General features: G+C 31.0%; 2 protein-coding genes across 2 annotated transcripts in view; one reads left to right on the top strand and one right to left on the bottom strand.

The window, feature by feature from the left end:
- The window catches only part of LOC117174366 (regulating synaptic membrane exocytosis protein 1), a 522,514-nt gene extending 516,790 nt beyond the window's left edge, over window positions 1–5,724 (bottom strand). The window contains exon 1 of the mRNA XM_033363427.1: window positions 5,616–5,724. The gene's annotated coding sequence lies outside the window, so the exon portion shown is untranslated. The remainder of the gene's footprint in view (window positions 1–5,615) is intronic.
- Window positions 5,725–9,712: 3,988 nt separating this feature from the next.
- The window catches only part of LOC117175459 (O-acyltransferase like protein-like), an 18,429-nt gene continuing 7,567 nt past the window's right edge, over window positions 9,713–20,574 (top strand). The window contains exons 1-2 of the mRNA XM_033365166.1: window positions 9,713–9,806; window positions 9,903–10,242. Coding sequence (XP_033221057.1) covers window positions 9,770–9,806; window positions 9,903–10,242 — 377 coding nt within the window. The 5' untranslated portion in view covers window positions 9,713–9,769. The remainder of the gene's footprint in view (window positions 9,807–9,902; window positions 10,243–20,574) is intronic.

Below are 20,574 nucleotides of genomic sequence, written 5' to 3'. Positions count from 1 at the left end.
ATGTTTCGCTACGTGAGAAAATTCGGTAGTAAACTATTTAGAAACTATCTATATAAGAAGAGCGAGATGAAATTAAAATGTATGAACATGGGACTCAACACTAAATCTGACCAGAGTTTGTAATCCTCTCTACTTTGTGAAACATTGCGGAATAATTTCGCGCACAATTTAATAGTCAATATGTAAGTAGAAGTCATCGCCTTTGAATGCAAATCATATTCTATTCATTCACTTAAATTTCAGTTTCAGGGGTCGTTAAAAAAACACGCTTTCTTCAAAACTTGGTCCGCCCCTCCCGTTCTTCACCACTGATCATTACGCAGAGTTTGATAACCCAAGGGTGACGTCACAAATATAAACACCCCACTTTCCTTTTTGATCAAAATTTGTTCTCTGATTACTTTCTACAAGCGCATAAAATAAAACAAAAAACGTACAAATAGAGAAAAAGGGCGATTTAAAATTAATGTAGAGGTTAACCACAAGTAGTTGTATTTTAAAACAAATAGTTGAATCTCCAAGACAAACAGACAAACTTTTCAGAAGACAGTTAAATTTGAAGCTGAAAACTTTCCTCACAAAAAGTTCATCTTCAATTAAATAAATCCATTTTAAACTGAAAACAGTCGATTTTCAATTATAAATGGAATAGTCTTTGTAGCTTGAACTAAGTAGTTGAATTTGCAAACCAAAAGATCAATTTTCTATACAAAAAAATATGAAATTACAACAAAATAAATTTTCTACACTGACGTGTTGAATTTTTAACTGAAAATGATCAACTATCAACAAAATATGGTATGGATACATTTTTACTTTTAAAAAAATAATTTTCAAGCAAAAACGAAATTTTAGCATAATAGACCAATCTTTAACAAATAAAATAAATATTTATAAAAAATGTGTTTTTTTAATCTAGATAAATTTTCGACCATACAGATAAATTTTCTATAAAAGAAGACACATTTAGAGGAAAAAAAAACTGACAAATAGATAAATTTTCTACTAAAAACGATCAATTTGTTACCAAAAAGGGAATAGATAAATTTTCATTTTAAAAACTTAACTTTCCAACAACAAAAAAACGAATTTTGAACAAAGTAGTTAAATTTTCAATCTACAGAATGATTGTTTGAGAAATTAGTTTAAAATTTTTTCCAAATAGTTGAATAAAAACAAGGGTGAATTTTCAATGAAAAATTAAATAGTTTAGTTTTCAACTAAAAATGACAAATTTTCAGTCAAAAGTGGTTTAGATAAATTACAAAAGGTAAAACTTAACTGTTTAACTTATAATATAATAATAGACTTTACAATTAAAAAGAATTAACTTTCAATAATAAATAGCTGAATTTGTTTATTAGGTTCTACTGATTCTTTGGGAACGCGGGAAAACCCGTCTTTGTACAATAAAGTCACTAATTTACATTTTTTCAAGGAATTGAAGAAATTATTATTCACATTTATATTTTCCGTGTGTGATCTAATATTCTGCGTTAACGCCTACGTCAAAACTCGTCACAAAACCCGTTACCCCACTCTCCCTTATAATGTGACATAATTTTTAAATGGCCCCTTAATCTCGATCTAAAGCTCGAAAAAATATTGGTTACATTATTGACAAAAACAATGTATTTGAATTCTCAACATAAAAAAACTAGAAATTGTTATATTTGATTCTTTAAATAGCTCTTCAGATTCAAGGAAACACTCTAGTTTATCGACAATGTAAGCTTTGACGTTTTCATTTTCTTCAAGCGAATCTTTGTCTGATGTAATTTCTTCACCACAGTCCTCGAACTACTTTCTTTTTAGAAAATACAATGTGATTTTCCTCCAAGCACATTGATCATTAATTACTAACGAGTTCACTTTCACGAATCGATTCAACTTCGAATACCTGCCTTAATTATTTCTGAAAAATACGAAACTGCCCGTAAACTTAACTTGTATCTACGGAAGGAAATATCCTCATTAAGAGATCACACTTAAACATATGAATTGCTAGAATCTCGAAATAAAATTATTTTTTTGTCGGTGTGCTCTAGATCAGTTCGCATATTGCAGAAATCCGAATTCAATAGCTTTAGTCAACAGTTGCCTAACCTTTTATGATAGCTGCAAAAAGTGTCATCGCCAATTTGCTGATCATAATTCGTAATTTTGAGATAATAATAGCTGAAAATTTCAAATCTCATGTTCATTCGCTTGATTCATGATTTGTTAATTAATTACTCACATTAATTATGCTGAATTCGTGATTAGAGCTTCACGCACCAATTCATTGTGCAATAAGACCTATATTTTAATTAAACTCAAATGACGAATGATATTTTTCTTCCTGTTGGCAAAATTAATAATTGGCTTGTTCGTGATATCGTTCAAATTTATAATATTCGCAACCGATTTTCTCAAAAATTAAAATAATTATTTTCTATGCATTGTGTGGTTTCAAAACCTGGTCTTAACCAGTTTTATACAGTATATCATTTTCGAAACTATTTTTATACCTTTATAATATCGCTATTGTTCAGTGGGAAATTGCCAAGACTCACCGTTGACTGGCCGCTAATATAATAAGTAATAAATGAATAATAAATTTAATTGAATCACAGTAAATTGAATGAGATTAAACGATTTATTATTTTTAGTCAAATTATTTTTGATGCTATACACAATATACAATAATTTTATAATCGTTTTCGATGAAAAGGTGGTGATTTATAAATATTTTATTCTTTTATTTCGGAAAAACTATTTTTAACTCAAATATGAGACTTTTCCTGCGGATTTGAGAGATTAAATAGTGATAAACCTATCTAGAAGTAACACTGATTAAAAATCAATGAACGGTATCCTAAAGAAATTTTTCAAAGTCCAATAGGTATAAATAACATGTATAAGCAGCAAAGTATTCCTAATCAGAAATGAGCGTGTATGAACTATGTTGCATCGCATTCGCAAAAAATTAGATTTTTTTATTTTAAATGAGGAAATCAACAATCTGGTGCACATTCTGCGATTTAATCTCATATAATCTTGTGTAATTCTTGTAATATTGTATAATCTCAGGTAATCTCGGGTGATCTCGGGTGATCTCTGGTAATCTTGCGCAACCTTGTATAATTCTATGTGTAATATTCTATAGTCCCTTGTAATCTTTTGAAATTGCATGTAGTCTATGAAATCCCTGTAATCTTGTGCGATCCCATGTAATCTGGTGTAATTTTATGTAATCTCTTGTAATCTGTTGGTATTCTAATAAACGACATTTTTCAAGTTTCAAATATATTTTTTAAATAATTCATAAAATTCTTTAAAATACTTCATTTTTATTTTTTTTTAAATTAAGAAAAAGTATGGTAAATCTTGTTGAAAGAACTTTGAACCTTGCTAATTTACACTTTCGGACTGATAGCTAATTAGTAACGCATCATTTTCACAAGAAAGAAATTCAAAAAGTATGTCTACTTTTCAATTATTATTAAAAAATCACTTATTTCAGCAGACTTTTCTTAAGTAATGACATTCAGTTTTTAATCACATTTTATTTTTGTAAGGAAAACTAAATTTAAAAATATGGTACTAAGAATTTTCATTTTTTCAAAAATATGAATATAAAACTTAAATTTAATTGTTTTCTCAATCAGGTGTAGTAATGATAGTATGTATACGATACAATCCCTTAAATTATTAATGATTTTTCTATCTCTTTTTTCAGTTGCATTATTCTATTTTTGTCTCATATAATCTTGCGTAATCTCTTGTAATCTTTTGAAACCCCAAATAATCTATGTAATCCCAAGTGATCCCTATAATCTTGTCTTACTTTGAGTAATCTTGTATAATCCCTTGTAATTTCTCGTAATCTTACGTAATCTTGTAATTTAGTGTACACGAAAAATGAAAGTGAGTAACCCCTCGGGTTGAACTTAATCAAGGTCAGTGGTATAATTGCTTAATTTTGATAGATTTCAGATTTCAATTATTTAATTATTCGCGGTTAACGAATTAATATCAAATAATTTTAATATCGAACAAATTATAATCCAAGCTAGTTAGTTCTCAAAATTTTCAATTGAAATTATGCATTTTTTAATATTTCACATAGTATTTCGATAATATTTTATTTCAATTTAGAAATTTTTAATCCTTTACTCCACAAGTTCAATATTTTTCATTTTGAACATATTTCAATAGATAATTGTTGAAACAATATCTATTCTGTTTTCATGATACAATATTTCATAAATCTTCATATTTGCATTATCTGAATTAATCTGTCTGTTTTTTGACTGTCGGCTGCACAGCCTAATGTTTCAAACTTCATTTTCTAAAAAATCACTGTTCTCACTAAAGTCGGTTTCAATCCCCAAAAGTCAGCAGTTTTCATCAGCCTTAAATGTGACGCTCATCCCTAAACACAAAAGCGCATTTATATCGTCCACGATTTACGACTTTATTTTCCGCAAAACCGTACTTCAATGTTTCCCAGTTTTACAGGAAATCCGCAGACAAAGCTTTTTAAAAAACTACTTTATGGTCCAGAACAACACTATTGCCCTTGAAACTTAAACGGACTTGAATACTACCCGCGACTATTATTTTAGCAAAAATATTCTAAAATGCAATCCAAATTGAATTATATTCAAGTATTCAATATTTATTTCTTCAAAACTAACTTGGAGCGAACAAACTTCTGATTCGAAAGTATTTTTGAAAGTTGCTTTCAAAAATAAAGGCGAAGCTTCGCTTGGGAAATTTATAAGCGAAAAATTGGATAACATTATATATTACTGTTTTGTTGAGAAATAATAATAATTAGATTATGGATCCACAAGGGCTGCACTGGTCGTCTTTAAAGCATTGACTATCTCAGATGTTCCCTGTAAGCTCGAACTAATATTCAATGATGAAGCGAATTTAGCCAATTTCAAAAATGATTGGCTAAACTTTATTTAAGGAGATAAGTTATCAAATAAATCCATTGTATCAACAAAGACTTTTGGATTTATCGATTCCAACAAAAATAATTTAATAATAAAGTGACCACTTTAAACTAGTTATACTTTTTGCTTACCTCTTTAATATTCATGCTGCCACTAAAGTAGTTTTTACGATATGAATAATATAAGAAGCTTCTTTTCCATTAGTTTTAATTTTTGATTCAATACATTTTCTCTTTAAATTTACGATATACTGAACTTCGAAATAACTTTCGCATTTTCTAAATAACTAAAACCCTCGCCAAAAAGTCTCTACCGAAGATCCAATTTATAAAAACTCCCGATTTTTTTCTACAAATAAAAATATTTCATCAGTGGTCTGATCTAATAATGGAAGAGGCTTAAACAAATCAAAGATTCGCCATAAAAAAACTACACACTTCTTCACCAAGTTTATACTGACCTACATTCCATAATGAGATCATACGCTTAGCCTTAACAACCCTCATCTCATATTGCCCCTTAATTGTTTTTTAATTTGGCAATTTTTTCTATAGTTTAGGTTTGTATAACTTCTAGAAAAAAATCGATATTTCCTGGAGCATCGGGAAGATGCTGGTGAAAAAAGAAGCTCGAGAAAAAAGTGTTTGGCGGATCTAAATCACCAACCTGTTACTTGACTCGGCGTACTCGAGCTTGCGGGCAGAGGTGCTTGCGGAGTACGGGTAGCTCGCTTGTTTTTTGATCGCGTGACTTCACTCTCAGAGCGGCCGTATTGTCGGGCGGGCTGCCCGGCTTGCACTGCCCGGGTCTCCTGTTTCTCCCACCACCAATCCACCTGCCACGTACCCCCTCTCTTTCTGACTACCTACCTTCCTTCCAACCATCCCCCTTCACGGGAACCCCTTTCCCCAAAAAGCTCGTCCTATCATCCCCCTTCGACCCCCTCGCAACTATACTCTTCTAGGCGCCCTTGCTCAGGGCGCAAGCTCGCGCCGAAGAACGAGAACTCGCTCTCGTTCAACAGGGCAAAGCAGCAGGATAAATACTGAACTGGTTAGGGTTCTGGAAGAACACTTTATCCTGCCAAATTTATGATTCCGGGGACTGGATTTCAGGATTTTATCAAAGATTCAATTATTCAGTTGACTGGAATTTTGACGTGCTCTGTATATTATAATTTAATGAGTCGGAAATGAGTGCTGGAAGGATAAACAGTTTTGCTCTTATCAAGCGTAAAAAGAAACATTGGGTGTAGTTCCAAAGATGTCACTCAAGAATTTCAACTTATTATTTGCCATAAGGGTTCCTTATATCTATATTAAGGGCCCTTGAACACGTCGTTTAAAATTGTTTCCAAAATTACTTTTTTCGCTGAGACGGGTTTTGTTTCAATGGTACGATAACAAAAATCAGATTCTCCAAACTTTACGAAAATCGGTTAATGTTTATCTTAGCACACCTCATGATGTTTTCGATATGACTCACATGGGTAAAAATACAAAAAAATTATCAAATATTCCCGTAAACCAAGAACCGCAACGTTTTTTCAAACTGCAACAGAATATGTTTAGATTAAAACTACATTTTTTCGAAATTTTGGCAATAGCGGACCCACACAATTTGACTTAAAATAGTTTTTTTGGCACTGTGTATGGATATGGAATTTTCATTAACATTATCTATGAACGAGCTGGAAAAGGGGTTAGAGTTACGGAAGATTCCGTAACCATAGACAGTGATTATTTTCTTTATATTTTTCAACAAAAGGGACCCAAATTTTGTCAAACACCTTCTTAACAGCTACAATGCAAGTTCTGATATTAAAAATTAAGCATTTCGAAAAAATCTAAAATGGCGCCTGCTTAGGCTTCGACGAAATTAATAATTTCAAAGTGAGAGTATACTATGTTTTTTTTTATCAAAGAGAGAGTATCATTTTTTCGTTATTCTTCCTACCTGCTCTAATTTTTCTAACCTAGGAAGGTTGATGTATGAGCACCGAAACGTTGGTAAATATTATAAATATTCTTTTATTGTGATTTGATAATGATAATAATAAAAAAGAAAAAATTAATGAAATAAAAAAAAATAAAAGGAAGGAGATTGGACTGGTTGCCTTCTCATTTTTTTCCCTTTTTATTTTTGTCCAAGGATTTTTTGTAGGAAAAAAAAAATTTTTCAAATGGGATAGATTTTTGAATTACAATAGGATCAATTTTTAGTGGCCAGCTTTGGTCGTTGAATTCTTGATTTTCTCTTCAGGAATTCTATACATTTGCTTGAGTATTGGACGTTAAATAGGATTTTGAATTTTATTTTAATGTAATATAAATTTCTTAAATTTTAATTATTAATTTCCTTATATTTCTAGGAATCGTTATCAAACTTGACAAGATAAGAAAGTTTATTTGCAGAAAAAATGCAGTAGACAGTGAGAGTCGAAATTAGGCCCATAATGGCAACACCTATTGTATGAAATATATGGGGCACACTGTGTCAGATGGACCTATCGTCACTAAGTGCTTTATTGTTTTCAAAGAATGCATTTTTTGGTCTAATAAAATGTATGTATATTTTTAGCTCTGAAAAATTGAAAAGGAATGGCTGTGAAATAGGTATAAATGAATTAAAATAGTTTTAAAATATTTTTAAAAATATTGTTTTGTTTATAGCGCCACGTTATCCGATTTACGCTTTTAAAGGGAATATATTGCGGTGCAATTATCTTGCGAACCACTTAAACCCAGAGTTCTCTTCAAGGGCTAAAAAATAAAAAATGGTGGCCATTTTGTATTTATAGTTACATGATTAATTTCACTATTTCTCAACAGAAGCCTGTTAAATTTGGCAATATGAGCAGATTTACTTGCATTAACTATGCAGTGGACCGTGACAGTCAACATTTATTTGAAAATTACAAGATGGTGATTGGTTCGAATTTAGAAAAAATGAAGAATATTGCCACTTTTCAACAGAGGCATTCAAAACTTGGCAAGATAAGCAAATTTATTTTTATAAATTATGCAGTAGCATGTGACCATTGAAATAGTCAATGACAGTCGGAATTTAAAAAAATGCAGTATGGCTACCGGACAGCGATTAGAGATCTTCTAAGGATAGTTGAGACACGTTTCCCCCTCCAATAGTCGCCGCTGTCCCGGAACTTTTATATTTTCATGGGGCGCGAAAAGTTTGAACAGTTTTATTTTTTATTAATTCTTTTTTTAATGAAAATTTTGAAGTATATGTGTTTTAAAGTGAATATTATTTTCCCCTAACCTTAATAACTAACCTTTCCAATAATGAATAATGTTATTTTTTGAGTGTTGTCTCTATTTTGTATTAAATCCTCTTAAAAACAAAAATTGTGATCTGAAGATAGTGCCAACTCATGCCAATCAAAACTCATAGAAGTTTAACTAGTTCCGGTACAGCGGCGCCAATCAGATTTTGAGTAACCCGTGTCTCAACTCTCCCTTGAGGATCTCTAGACAGCGATGTTTGTACTAATTTTTTTTTCGGCTATCACTTACTATTGCATAGTTTCTAAAAAAACGTAAGATGTTCTGCTACACCGTAACGTGCCAACTGAATTATTTTAAAAAGAAAATAAGAAAATTGGAATTTAAAGAATAATTCGAATTTGAATAATTTTGTAACAAAATAATTTTTACACATGACATTATTTAAAATATTTTTAAGGGATTTTTCAATCACCTACAAAATGGCATTTATCAAGATCAACCAATATAATTGTAATAAAGCCAATTCTATTTGTTTTAGGCCTAAATCATTTATTTATTTAATATTTTCTACATACGAAATTCTGTTTTTCTCTTTAGAAAGAAATATTAAAGAATAAAATCACAAGAAAATCGTCTATCTCTAGTGAATAATAATTCATAAATACCGAATCTAAGGTATGACAACTATGCTCATTGAAATAATTATTCTTACGAAATTGTAAAGATTATCTTAAATCTAAGTGATAAGTTATAATCATATCATAATAACATAATTTAAATTAAATATTATACACTTTCGCTTATTTGATTTCCTTGGTATTTATTAGTTTACTGCAGCCCATACTCAAATTAAATGTAACTTTTAAAGTGTAACTCAATTATTTATATTTGAGTAAGATTTTCCCGAAATTTTTAATAATTCTCGCCATATTGGATCTAGTATTTTTAATCCTGTAGTTTAACATCAGATTCCGAAACAGTTACCTCAAAAATTCCCTCGCATTATTCAGATTTGGTTTAAATGAAATCTGTCATAAAAATACCTTTATCCGACGGAATGATACATTTTTCAGCTTGTTTTACTTGAAGATTAGCAAAAAGCTAAATCAGCATGTATGTGCTAATATTTCTTGATATCTCCATGATAGTTTCATTTTTTAATCTCACTATCATTGTATCTCTTTTTAAAACTAGACGGTACAACATTTATCAATTATTAATCAAGAGTACTTAATCAATGTCAAAACTTTTGATTGCTGATAATCTCTTTCTTTTGATCAGATAATAAAATCCGTTGACTATGTTTATATACACTGTCTTTAGGAAATTTTTTCTCAGTAAAAGTAAGAAATGTCACCGAGATGGTTCTTAACTCTAACATTAAAAATATTTATATATTCTCAACTAGTAAGTGAACTTAACGCAAATTTTCAAAATGATCTTTACCCATCGAAACTTCAGCATCTCCTCAAATCTCTGGGACAAAGGAGGTTTCTACGAAATTCTACAAATTCATGGAAAGAAAAAAAGGTGAATTTTTCAAGCCCATGCTTCGAGGATCTCTATCATTTTACGATGGGCATATTGGACAAGGAAGAATGGGCTCTAAAAAGTTAGTGTAGTAATTATATCGTAACTTTTATTGAAATTTCGTTTTCGAAATTTAATTTTACATTTTTCGGAAACTTAAAAAAAACATTTCTTTTAGTGGTCGACGCCGCCTCGAAAATTCCTTCAGGTATCTTAAACGGAAATATAATTGACCTTGGAATGTACGATGAATGCTTAGCAATAAAAGAGAAAAATATTACGGAAATTCGTGGTCGACATTGCATTTACAATATGAAGATAGATTTTAACGTCACTAAAATTGTCCTATCATTGAGCACGTGTATCCCAGCAACATGCAATGCCACGGATGTCAAACATATTTTGAACTTGATTATTTTCAATATGACTGATATCGGAAAGAATGGAATAAGTATTTTATCTTCTTCCTGCTCGAATATCGATTCTCCAGAATGGACTACTGGAAGCATTATAACATTGTAAATGAATTAGTTTTTAAACTAATTTTAGAAATATTAAATAATCGTTCAGTAACATATTTACTTGTTTCTTGAAAGATTTCGAATTTAGTTAACACAATTATTAAAATTTTTTAGAAGAATTTTTGTATTGACATTAAGGTCTTATGAGTATATATAATTACATAGACTGAACTTTATAAACGCGAATTTGGAAAACTAATTGATTAATTAAATTTCGGCCCGGAAAGGGACATTCCTTAAGGCCATGTGACGAGTAGGTCACGTGACCAAACCTGGTCCTCAATTTTTCTTTTCCAACTTACGTCTAAACGAAATGAGGTATCGCTCTGAAAGTTTGGGAAATGCAAGAGGAGGTAATAAAGTCCATGTCTTTGCTATGTTCCGGTGGAAATGAAAAAAAATTCGAAGAAAATACAAGTTCTTAACGCAAATTTTAACGTAGAATCCGAATTTTAACAATTTAACAGTTTATCTTGCTGTTTTTTTTTTGTTTTGTTAAGAAGGAACCGAAGGGGGTTTTTTAAGTAGAGGCTCCTTTCGGGTCCTTCGGTCCGCCAGGGCGTTACATGGCCTTAATGCCAGATGTGTGCTTCAGAAATAATAGAATAAAAATTTAATCTTTTGTGTGCAATATATCATATACATCCAACTTTCGCTTTCAGTCAAGTGTTGGGCGTGGATTTCAAATGGCCTTAGACTGATTTCAAGGGGGGGGGGGGGGGCAGAAACGTAAACAGTGAGAACTTTTTCGAGAACGACTGAACAAATTTCACAAATAACGCGTTCAATGCTGGCCTCTATCTCATCAGTTGTTTGCGGTTTGTCGGCATAGGTGAAAGACTTAACACAGCGCCAAAAAAGTCCAATCATCTTTAGACAAATTAGATGCATTTTTAATTAAACAACCCAGATCAAAAAGTTATATATATACTTTATATCTAGTGGACGAAACACTGATATTTTTCATTTGCTTTACACAGAAAAGTTCATAAAAAATGAAAAGTACATTGTTTTATCCACGATACAGGGTGTCTAAAAAGTTCCGGGACAGTTGGATATTTCCTCAGGTAAAATATTTTTCAAAAAAGTGAAGGTCATTCCTGAAGTAACTTTCAACGAGGAATTTAATAGTGACCTTAATTTTGACCTTGACGTTGACCTTTATGGCTTTTTGAAGGTCAACTTTTTTTAAAATGGAAACCCCCTTTTTTATATCTGTAATTGATAGAGCGGAAAATTCTACGTTAAGGTACGTACCCAAGTCACAGTTTAATTGTAACTTTCAAGGTCAGTTAGAGGTTATTTGAAATTAACAAAGTTTTCCAAGAGGTCGGTATAATTTCTAAAGTAAATTTCAACGAGAAATTCATTGCTGAGGTCTGTATTGGTCTTGGTTACAGCGTTTTGAATATTGTAAAATCATAAGGAAATTTTTCATTAAAAGTTCCAGGTGTTCTGGTGAGAGTTCTGTTCCTCCCCGAAGAGTTATACAGTCCTATACCGTTTTTCGATACCTAAGTCAATACCTAAGGCGAAAACATAAGTCCTATACCGTTTTTCTATACGAATATCACAAATCGAAACTAAATTTACGTATTACGAGTACACACTTACTATCTTTCGCTAAAAGATTATTATGGCGCAAGCTAAATTTTCGGAACGAGAGAGGGTGTCTGTATTAATGATGCGTGGTTGGGGAGATCGAGTTCGATCTTATGATCAAGTTCGTTTGCTTTTTAATCGCACTTTTCGTAAAGGAAAAGGGTTAAATCCTGTCTAAAAATCAACAATTGAAAGAACTGTAAGGCGCTTTATGAAACATGGATCTCTCAAGGACCTTCAGAAAACTGGCCGGCCAAAATCTGCAGGATCTGAGGAGATGCAGATGGACATAGCCCAAGCATTTGTTGAAAACCCACATCTTAGTTTACGTCGAGCTAGTGATGAGCGTGACGTTGCTCCTGAGAGATATTTAAAAAGCATTAATTTCCATCCTTACAAAGTTCATCTGGTACAAGAGCTCAATGAAGACGATCCTGATCGTCGGGTTGAATGTTGTGAAATTATGATGGACAGAATTGAAAGAGATCCTCTTTTCTTGTACAATACAGTATTTTCAGATGAATCTACTTTCACTTTAAAAGGTGAAGTTAACAGTCAAAATGGTAGATATTGGTCCGACACAAATCATGATTGGATGTTGGATAGTCACACACAATATCCACAAAAGATTAATGTTTGGCCGGTACCTTGAATGATACATTGATAGTCCCTTTCTTCATCGATGGTAATCACAATGCCCGTGCATATGAAGAGCTTCTCAGAAACCAAATTGTACCAAGAATAAGGGGGATTACAGGAGATAATTTTCAAAATATTTGGTTCCAGCAGGACGGAGCAGCGGCTCATTACGGTAGGGAGGTTCGAGCATATTTGGATACTCAGTTCCCTCAAAGGTGCATTGGAAAAAGGGATGAAATCGAGTGGCCTGCCAGATCTCCTGATCTGACGCCTCTCGACCATTTTCTTTGGGGTTATTTAAAGAGCAAAGTATAATTAACGCAACCGCAAAGCTTAGACAAATTGCAGAATCGGATTCTGCAACAGGTTACTTTGATTGATAGAGAGACGATTCGTAATGCTGCAACTCATTTTTACAATCCCATAGCTTTTTGTCAAGAAACTCAAGGTTTTCAGTTCGAATATATTCACTGAAGCGTGAGAGGCAAGGGGACTCACGCTAATCAAGCAACCCAAAGGGAACAGAATTTACTACGTCCACGTCGTAGTTCCTGGGTAATGCTAAACGTAAAAGTAAACTGCTTGGAAAAAACCTTGAAGAAACCTTGAAGACCATCACCAAGATCAATACAGAGCTCACCAATGAATTTCTCGTTGAAATTTATGTCAGGCATTGCACTGACCTTTTGGAAAACTTTGTTAATTTCAAATAACCTCTAACTGACCTTGAACGTTACAATTAAACTATGACTTGGGTACGTACCTGAACGTAGAATTTTCCGCTCTATCGATTACAGATATAAAAAAGGGAGTTTACATTAAAAAAAGTTGACCTTTAAAAAGTCATGAAGGTCAACTTCAAGGTCAAAATTAAGGTCACAATTGAATTCCTTGCTGAAATTTACTTCAGGAATGACCTTCGTTTTTTTGAAAAATATTTTACCTGAGGAAATATGCAACCGTCCCGGGACTTTTTAGACACCCTGTACATAAGTATATATAAATTTTTAAACTGGGAAGATAAATTATTAACAAAAATGTAATAGTTGATATTTGAACCAAACCTAATCAAATTTACAATCGATAATATTTGGACTTTTAATAAAAAAAAATCCAATTCCTATGATGAATCTTCAACCTGAATGATAAATCTTAAACTGCAATAGCTTAATTTCCTGCTGAGAAAATTAATTTTCTACCAAAAAAATCAAATTTTTAACCTAACAGTTTAATTCTTAACGGCAGAGTTAAATTTTTTTCAACTATTAGAAAATTGAATTGAACGATAAATGAAGCGATTTGACCAGGGAGAACTTTAAAATTATTGTTACTTCTGTTACTACGATATCGTAAATATGGGTATGTCACGATATCGAAATGATCATATTTAACTCACCGTTCAGGTGCTTTTAAACATCTATACAGTGAGATACACCCCTTTGACAGGTCACAAAAATAAAGTTTCTGAAAACACTACGCTTTTCCAACGTATCGATGGGACGTATCGATGGTACGCCTATACACTGAAAAAAAATTGTCATTGAATCAAGTAGGCTAGTTTACATGGCTGATTTTACTTGAAAGAAGCCAGTATTTTTTTTACAAGGGACCGATTTTCTTGAATCAAAAAAATAATAGATTCAGGACAACTATTTGAATCAAGAATATATTTACTCTAAGCAAAAAACTATTGAGTTAATTTGTTCCATTATACTTATTTGCGTCAAGTTTAATAAAATATTGAATTAGGAATATTATATTCTCATGATAAGTAACTAAAACTCTAACGAAATGTTTCTTGATCCAAGTAAATTCGTGTACTTATTATGACTACGGTTTTAATTGAAACAAAGTGTTCATGTTCTTGAGACAAGAAAATGAATGTAATCAGCGAAGAAATAATTTCTCTTAGAATAATGCTTGAATATTTCCCTTCAAATAATTATTAATTTGAAACGAATGTCAGATTTACTTCAAAGATACCTATATTATCAAGATTGAATCACATCAGTTTTTTCAACATAGGTACTGTGGACTTGATACGATAGACATCGCACACATACTATGAACATTAATATATTGGTCTAAATTATTTTTCTTCTCACTGCATAAGTATCTTATTAAATATAATAATCGACAAGTTTACATGTTAAGAAGTTGGTTCTGTTCGCCGCTAACAATTATTTTGAAATTCAATAATATTTATAAAATTCAAAACATTGGTGCACATAATCAATTTTATTAATGCAAATGTAGATAGGAATTTGCAACTTTGATAAACCACTAAGTTTATGCTGACACGCAAATCAAATCACTCATAAAACTATTCAAAAATTATAAGTTTATTGAATCGGTAAGTTTTTGGTGGTTTGAAAATAAAATTTTTTAATAGATTTGAAAAAAGTATTTTTAATTTTGAAATAATTATTCAAGACTCAAGAGTCACTTCATTCCTAAAATTATTAAAAGGTTATAAATTTACTCCGTCTATCATTTTTTTTCGATTATTATTTGTATGTATTAATCTAGTCAAAATTAAACCATTTCGAATTTTTTTAACCGTGAATCATTTTTGTGAATCGGAAAATGACGAGGAATTTTATTCCTCGATTAAAACGGCCACCCTGACATTATTTTTGTGTAGTGTTCAAGGTAACAAAAAATCATCCGAACATAAAAAGAACGATAAATATTCCTGCTAAATGCAGGAATTCTTTATTCAATAAGGAAATATTACTTTTTTGGATTCGGCTAGATAAAAATTGATTTTTAAAAAGTAAAAAAATTTGTTATATGTGAACCTTAATTAATTTAAATTAGAGTTGTAAGACATAGTTGTATTTTGTTAACACACAATTTTCGCGTTCAATAATAGCAGTTTGAAAATCACAAAAATGGCCAAATTCATGAAAGTTATTAGTAAGAAAAAAAATAGTTTTGAAAAAATAAAATGATCATGTGTTATACTAATTTAAACTAAATAAGTTTTAGGCAACAGATTTTTTAACTTTAGAAAAAAAAATTTAATCTAGCCGAATTCAAAGAATTATTTTTTCCCTAATGAAAAACAAATTTCTTTATTCGGCAGGAATTTTTAAAATAATTTTCAATTTTATATTCTTACTTGCTATCTGAAATAGTTAATATCTGATTTATATTTTTATGTTCTTAATTGGCAATGCAATGCTACCCGCGCACTCTAACGCGCATATAATGTTGATATTTTACATAATTAAGTATAGATTTAGGTTTTTTAAAATAAAGTTAACAGAATTAAGTTTTACAGTGAATTAATTCAATGATCATAGAAAATTTCATTTGAACATGTCAATAATTATAGAAAATTTAATGCGCATATTATTAGTGTGTTTATTTATAAAAACTTAATAAGAGTTATATTTTTCAGTTAAAGAATTCATTAATCATAAAAAATGTCTTGGACTGCAAATATTCAACATTTTAGCAATCACCCATATACTTACATAATTCTTTTTTATTATGTAAATAATAAAAAATAAATATATGGCAGCATAAAACAAATTTATAAGCTTTGAAAAATGCTTTAAAATACAATTATTACATTTTCTTGATAATTTAAAAAATTTTAATGCGTTTTTAAAGGAGAATATCTAAGAAAAAAAATTCACTAACATTTTGAAAAAGTGTTTTAAGAAGGCATTTCATTTTATAAAGGAACAATTAAAAAATTGACAATTAAAAGTTTTTGAGAATGCAAGGAGGAAGCAAATAAATATTTTTCAGCCGACCATCGTGAGATCGTTTTTAACATGCAAGTACTTGCACAGAATTCTTGTTTCTTCTGATTTCGAAGTATTTTATATTAAAATGAAAATAAAGTATCAAGCACTTTTTTAAATAGGTAATATTTAAACAAGCGATCAATTTCTTCTACACATTTTCAATTATTTTTAGGATTTGTTATTTTAAATTGAAAACAGAGTTAAAAAGTATTATAAAAGAATTTCATAAATCGAAAACTGTGCGTTTTACATAGGTTTTTAAAAATCAAAAAAAAATATTTATTTGTCACTGAGGTTATTAAAGCGTTTTCAAATTAAAAGTTCTTTATTTTTTATATGCTTTTGATAACTTTTAAGCGGATTAAATTTGCAAAGAAAAAAGTATTGAGCCCTTTGTAAAATAAGTGAAGTTCAGTTATTTTTTGCATATTTTAAATTGTTTTTTTAGGAAAGCAATTCCATATTCAAATATTTTTTGAAAAAAGGTATGATAAAAGAATTCGATTAATTGAAAACTGTGCGGTTTATGAAAATTTTCCGTATAGCAGAATATTATGTTTTGTCACTGATGTTATTGAAGCATTTTTGTACTTGCGACTTTTCTTTATTATTTATTACCTGTGGGTCGTTCTTAAGCGTTTTAAATATTTAAAAGCAAAAAGTATTAAATGCCTCGTTAAATAAGTGAAACTTACTTCGCTTTTTTACATATTTTCAATTATTATTTAAGAAAAGTTATTTTGCATTAAAAAATAAGTAAAAGAGTATTATATACAATAAAAGAGTTGGAAAAATTGAAAACGGCACATTTTTAAATATATTAAGAAAATAAAGTATCGATCCTTTTTTGAAATAAAGAAAAATCAATTCTAAAATTTTTCTAATTAAAAAATGGTATATTAAAGTTGAGTTCAACAACTTTTAGTTTGAAGTTGGTTGAGGCTCACCATATGACTTGGTACGACCCTGCCTCGAAATTCTTACCTAAGATTTTGTCACCGAAATCCAAGTGCTTCGATAGCGAAATCGGTAGAGCGTGCGGTTAGGACACTCGAGTTTTTTTAGGTAGTTTAGGTATAGGGTTCAATCCTTGACATGTGCGATTTTTTCAAAGCGTCTAGGCGCACGATTATATGTGTAAGGAACAGTGTGCGAGAATTACGTATTTTAATAATTTAAAAAATTAAGATTATATAACAATAATTTGGAAAAACATTTTTTTTCGTTGAGAAATAGTGTTTAGTTGAGGCACTAGTCTATTGCTCCGATACTACATATTCTTAGATTAAGAAAATATATTCTTGAAGTGTATCAGAAATGATTTCTAGGAAGTAAACTATGTTCTGCATTTGAATACATCTCTACATGAAGTAATACAATAAAGTTTTCGAATAATAAAATGCGATATTCTACCTAAGAATACATTTTCTCAGATTAGGAAAATGTACGCTTGTTCCAAGCATACGGTAGCAAGCACTTATTTATTTGCAACACACTCATATTCTATCGTCCCCATTCGTACCTGCGATTGACTTGAATCAAGTAATATTAACTTGATTCGAGAACAATTTTTTTCCAATCTATGACTCGTCAAAAAAATAATGTTGGTTAGATCCCTACCCATTTCCAACTTCTCGTTAAATATGACTATGACGATATGTCATGATGGACCCATATTTGAGACATCATAGTAAAAAAAGTAACAATAATTTTAAGCTTTTGCATTCTCAAATCGCTTCATTTATCGTTCAATTAAATATTCTAATAGTTTGTTGCCAAACACACTTTTTCCAGCCGAAACAGGTGACAGGGGACGCTTCTATTCTGCAAAATAACCTTAAATTCAACAGAAAGAGAGAAATTATTAACCAAGAATATTTATTTTATAGGTGGAGTCTACATTGCCGGCGCCGGCAAGATTGTTGGTTTCCGGCTGCTTTTCGCGAAGAGCAAAGTACGAAATAAAACCGAATGACGTATACATTTATGCAAACACCTGAAAATATAATTTTCAAGATCAAAACTGATCAAAATCATGTTTGTAATAAGAAAAATTAATATACTCGATACTCGAAATCAGTTAGGGTACTGTTCATATTCTAGGAGTGATATGAAAAACGAGTGGGATTGTTGGCCACTACGTATTTTATATCGAAAAAGACGAATCATGATCAGAATCAGACAAGAATGGATTATTGAAATTTTCAGTTAAAAAAATTAATTTAAAACAGAAAAATAGAATAGAAAAAAAGTTATATTTTTAACCAAAGATATTAATTTTCAACTAAAATTATGAATCTTCAATCAAATTTTCAGTTCAAATAATTAATCTTCATCTCAAAAGAAATAAATATTGGAAATTAATTTTCTTTTTCGAAAATTTTGTATAGGCAGATTAACTAATTCCAACTTCCACTCAGACGATTTCAAACTTTCTAGGATCAACAAAAAATGGCTTAGAAAATTTTAAATTTCAAGTTAGGACAAAAATTCCAATTTTCTTATATCGGGCTATAAATGTCTAGGGCTCGGAAAGATTATTTTCTTTATCTTCAGAAAATGTTTTTTTTTGGATTTGCGTTTTTTAAATATTTATCGAAGTTTAACGATCTTTTCTTTAAAAAAGTAGGTAATTTCTTCGAAAGCTCGTTAGTTTTAAAATGTCAATGTGATTGTAGACGGTCATGATTTAAATGTTACATAACAGCTGACACACGACTATGGCTACTCTTGATAATTCATGCCAGGCAATTGATCTTAAGAATCGGATCATTCTGATATGCAATTTTCTGATCAGATACAAAATCGGAAATCTGTATAAAAGCGCTGCATATTATTTTTACGAAATTTTCGGATCAAATTTATCACACAATGTTCACTGACAGTTTGAACAAAGCTAATCACATAATTGGTTAATTTGTATTCTTTAATTTATTAGGTACATATCTGGTACTGAGGATTTTAGTCGTTGAGGGTTGGAACCCAAAAGTCGGAGTGGGTATTATCAAGGAGCCCAAAGATCAGAGACTACATTGACACTAGAAAATACTCAAAAATATTATTTTTCTGACAAAGTAATATATACGAGGTGCAAAGAGGATGATTTTAGTCGTTAAGAGTTGGCGCCCAAAAATTAGAGTGGGTATTTTCAAGGAGCCCAAAAATCAGAGACTACATTGGCACTAGAAAATACAAAAAAAGATGATTTTTTTACAATGTCATATATACGTGGTGGCGAAGGGTTGATTTTGGAAGTCAAGGATTGGAGCCCAAAAATCGAAGTGGGTATTTTCGAGGAGCTCAAAAATCAGAAATTACATTGACACGAGAAAATTCTCAAAAATATTATTTTTGTACAGAGTCATATGTACATGATAGAGAAGGGTTGATTTCAGACGTCAAGGGTTGGAGCCCAAAAATTTGCGTGCGTACTTTCAAGGAGCCCAAAAATCAGAGACTCTAATTTTTTGGCTCCAACCCTTGACGCTTGAAATCAACCCTTCTCTACCACATACATATGACTGTGTCAAAAAATATATATTCTTTTTTAATTTTCCAGTGTCAGTAGAGTCTTTGATTTTTCACTCCTCGAAAATACCTGCTCCAATTTTTGGGCTTCAACCCTTAACGACTAAACGCATCCCCTTTGCACCGCGTATATATTACTTTGTAAAAAAGTAATATTTTTTAGTATTTTCTAGTGTCCATTTAGTCTCTGATTTTTTGGCACCTCGAAAATACCCACTCTAATTTTTGGGCTCCAACCCTTGAAGGCTGAAATCAACCCTTCTCTACCACGTATTTATGACTTTGTAAAAAAATTATATTTTTGAGAATTTTCTGGTGTCAATGTAGTGTCTGATTTTTGGGCTCCTCGAAAATACCCATTCTAATTTTTTGGCTCCAAACCTATAAGTTTAAAATCAACCCTTCTCTACCACGTATATATGACTTTGTAAAGAAATAATATTCCTGAGAATTTTCCAGTGTCAGTAGAGTCTCTGATTTTTGGACTCCTCGAGAATACCCACTTTAATTTTTGGGCTCCAACCCTTGAAGTCTGAAATCAACCCTTTTCTACCACGTATATATGACTTTGTAAAAAATTTATATTTTTGAGAATTTTCTAGTTTCAATGTACTCTCTGATTTTTGGGCTTCTCGAAAATACCCACTTCGATTTTTGGGCTCCATCTCTTGACGGCTAAAATCTACCCTTCTCTACCATGTATATACGAGGGTGGATTGATAAGTTTCCGGCCTGACCAAGAGATGGCGCCACTAGGCCTACCTTGAGGTGGCGTTCTATAGTACCATCCTTAGATAGC

The sequence above is a fragment of the Belonocnema kinseyi genome, chromosome 6 (assembly GCF_010883055.1).
Source record: "Belonocnema kinseyi isolate 2016_QV_RU_SX_M_011 chromosome 6, B_treatae_v1, whole genome shotgun sequence".
NCBI lineage: Eukaryota > Metazoa > Arthropoda > Insecta > Hymenoptera > Cynipidae > Belonocnema > Belonocnema kinseyi.
The sequence above is the reverse complement of the archived record's forward strand: the minus strand, read 5'-3'. Positions and strand labels throughout refer to the sequence as shown.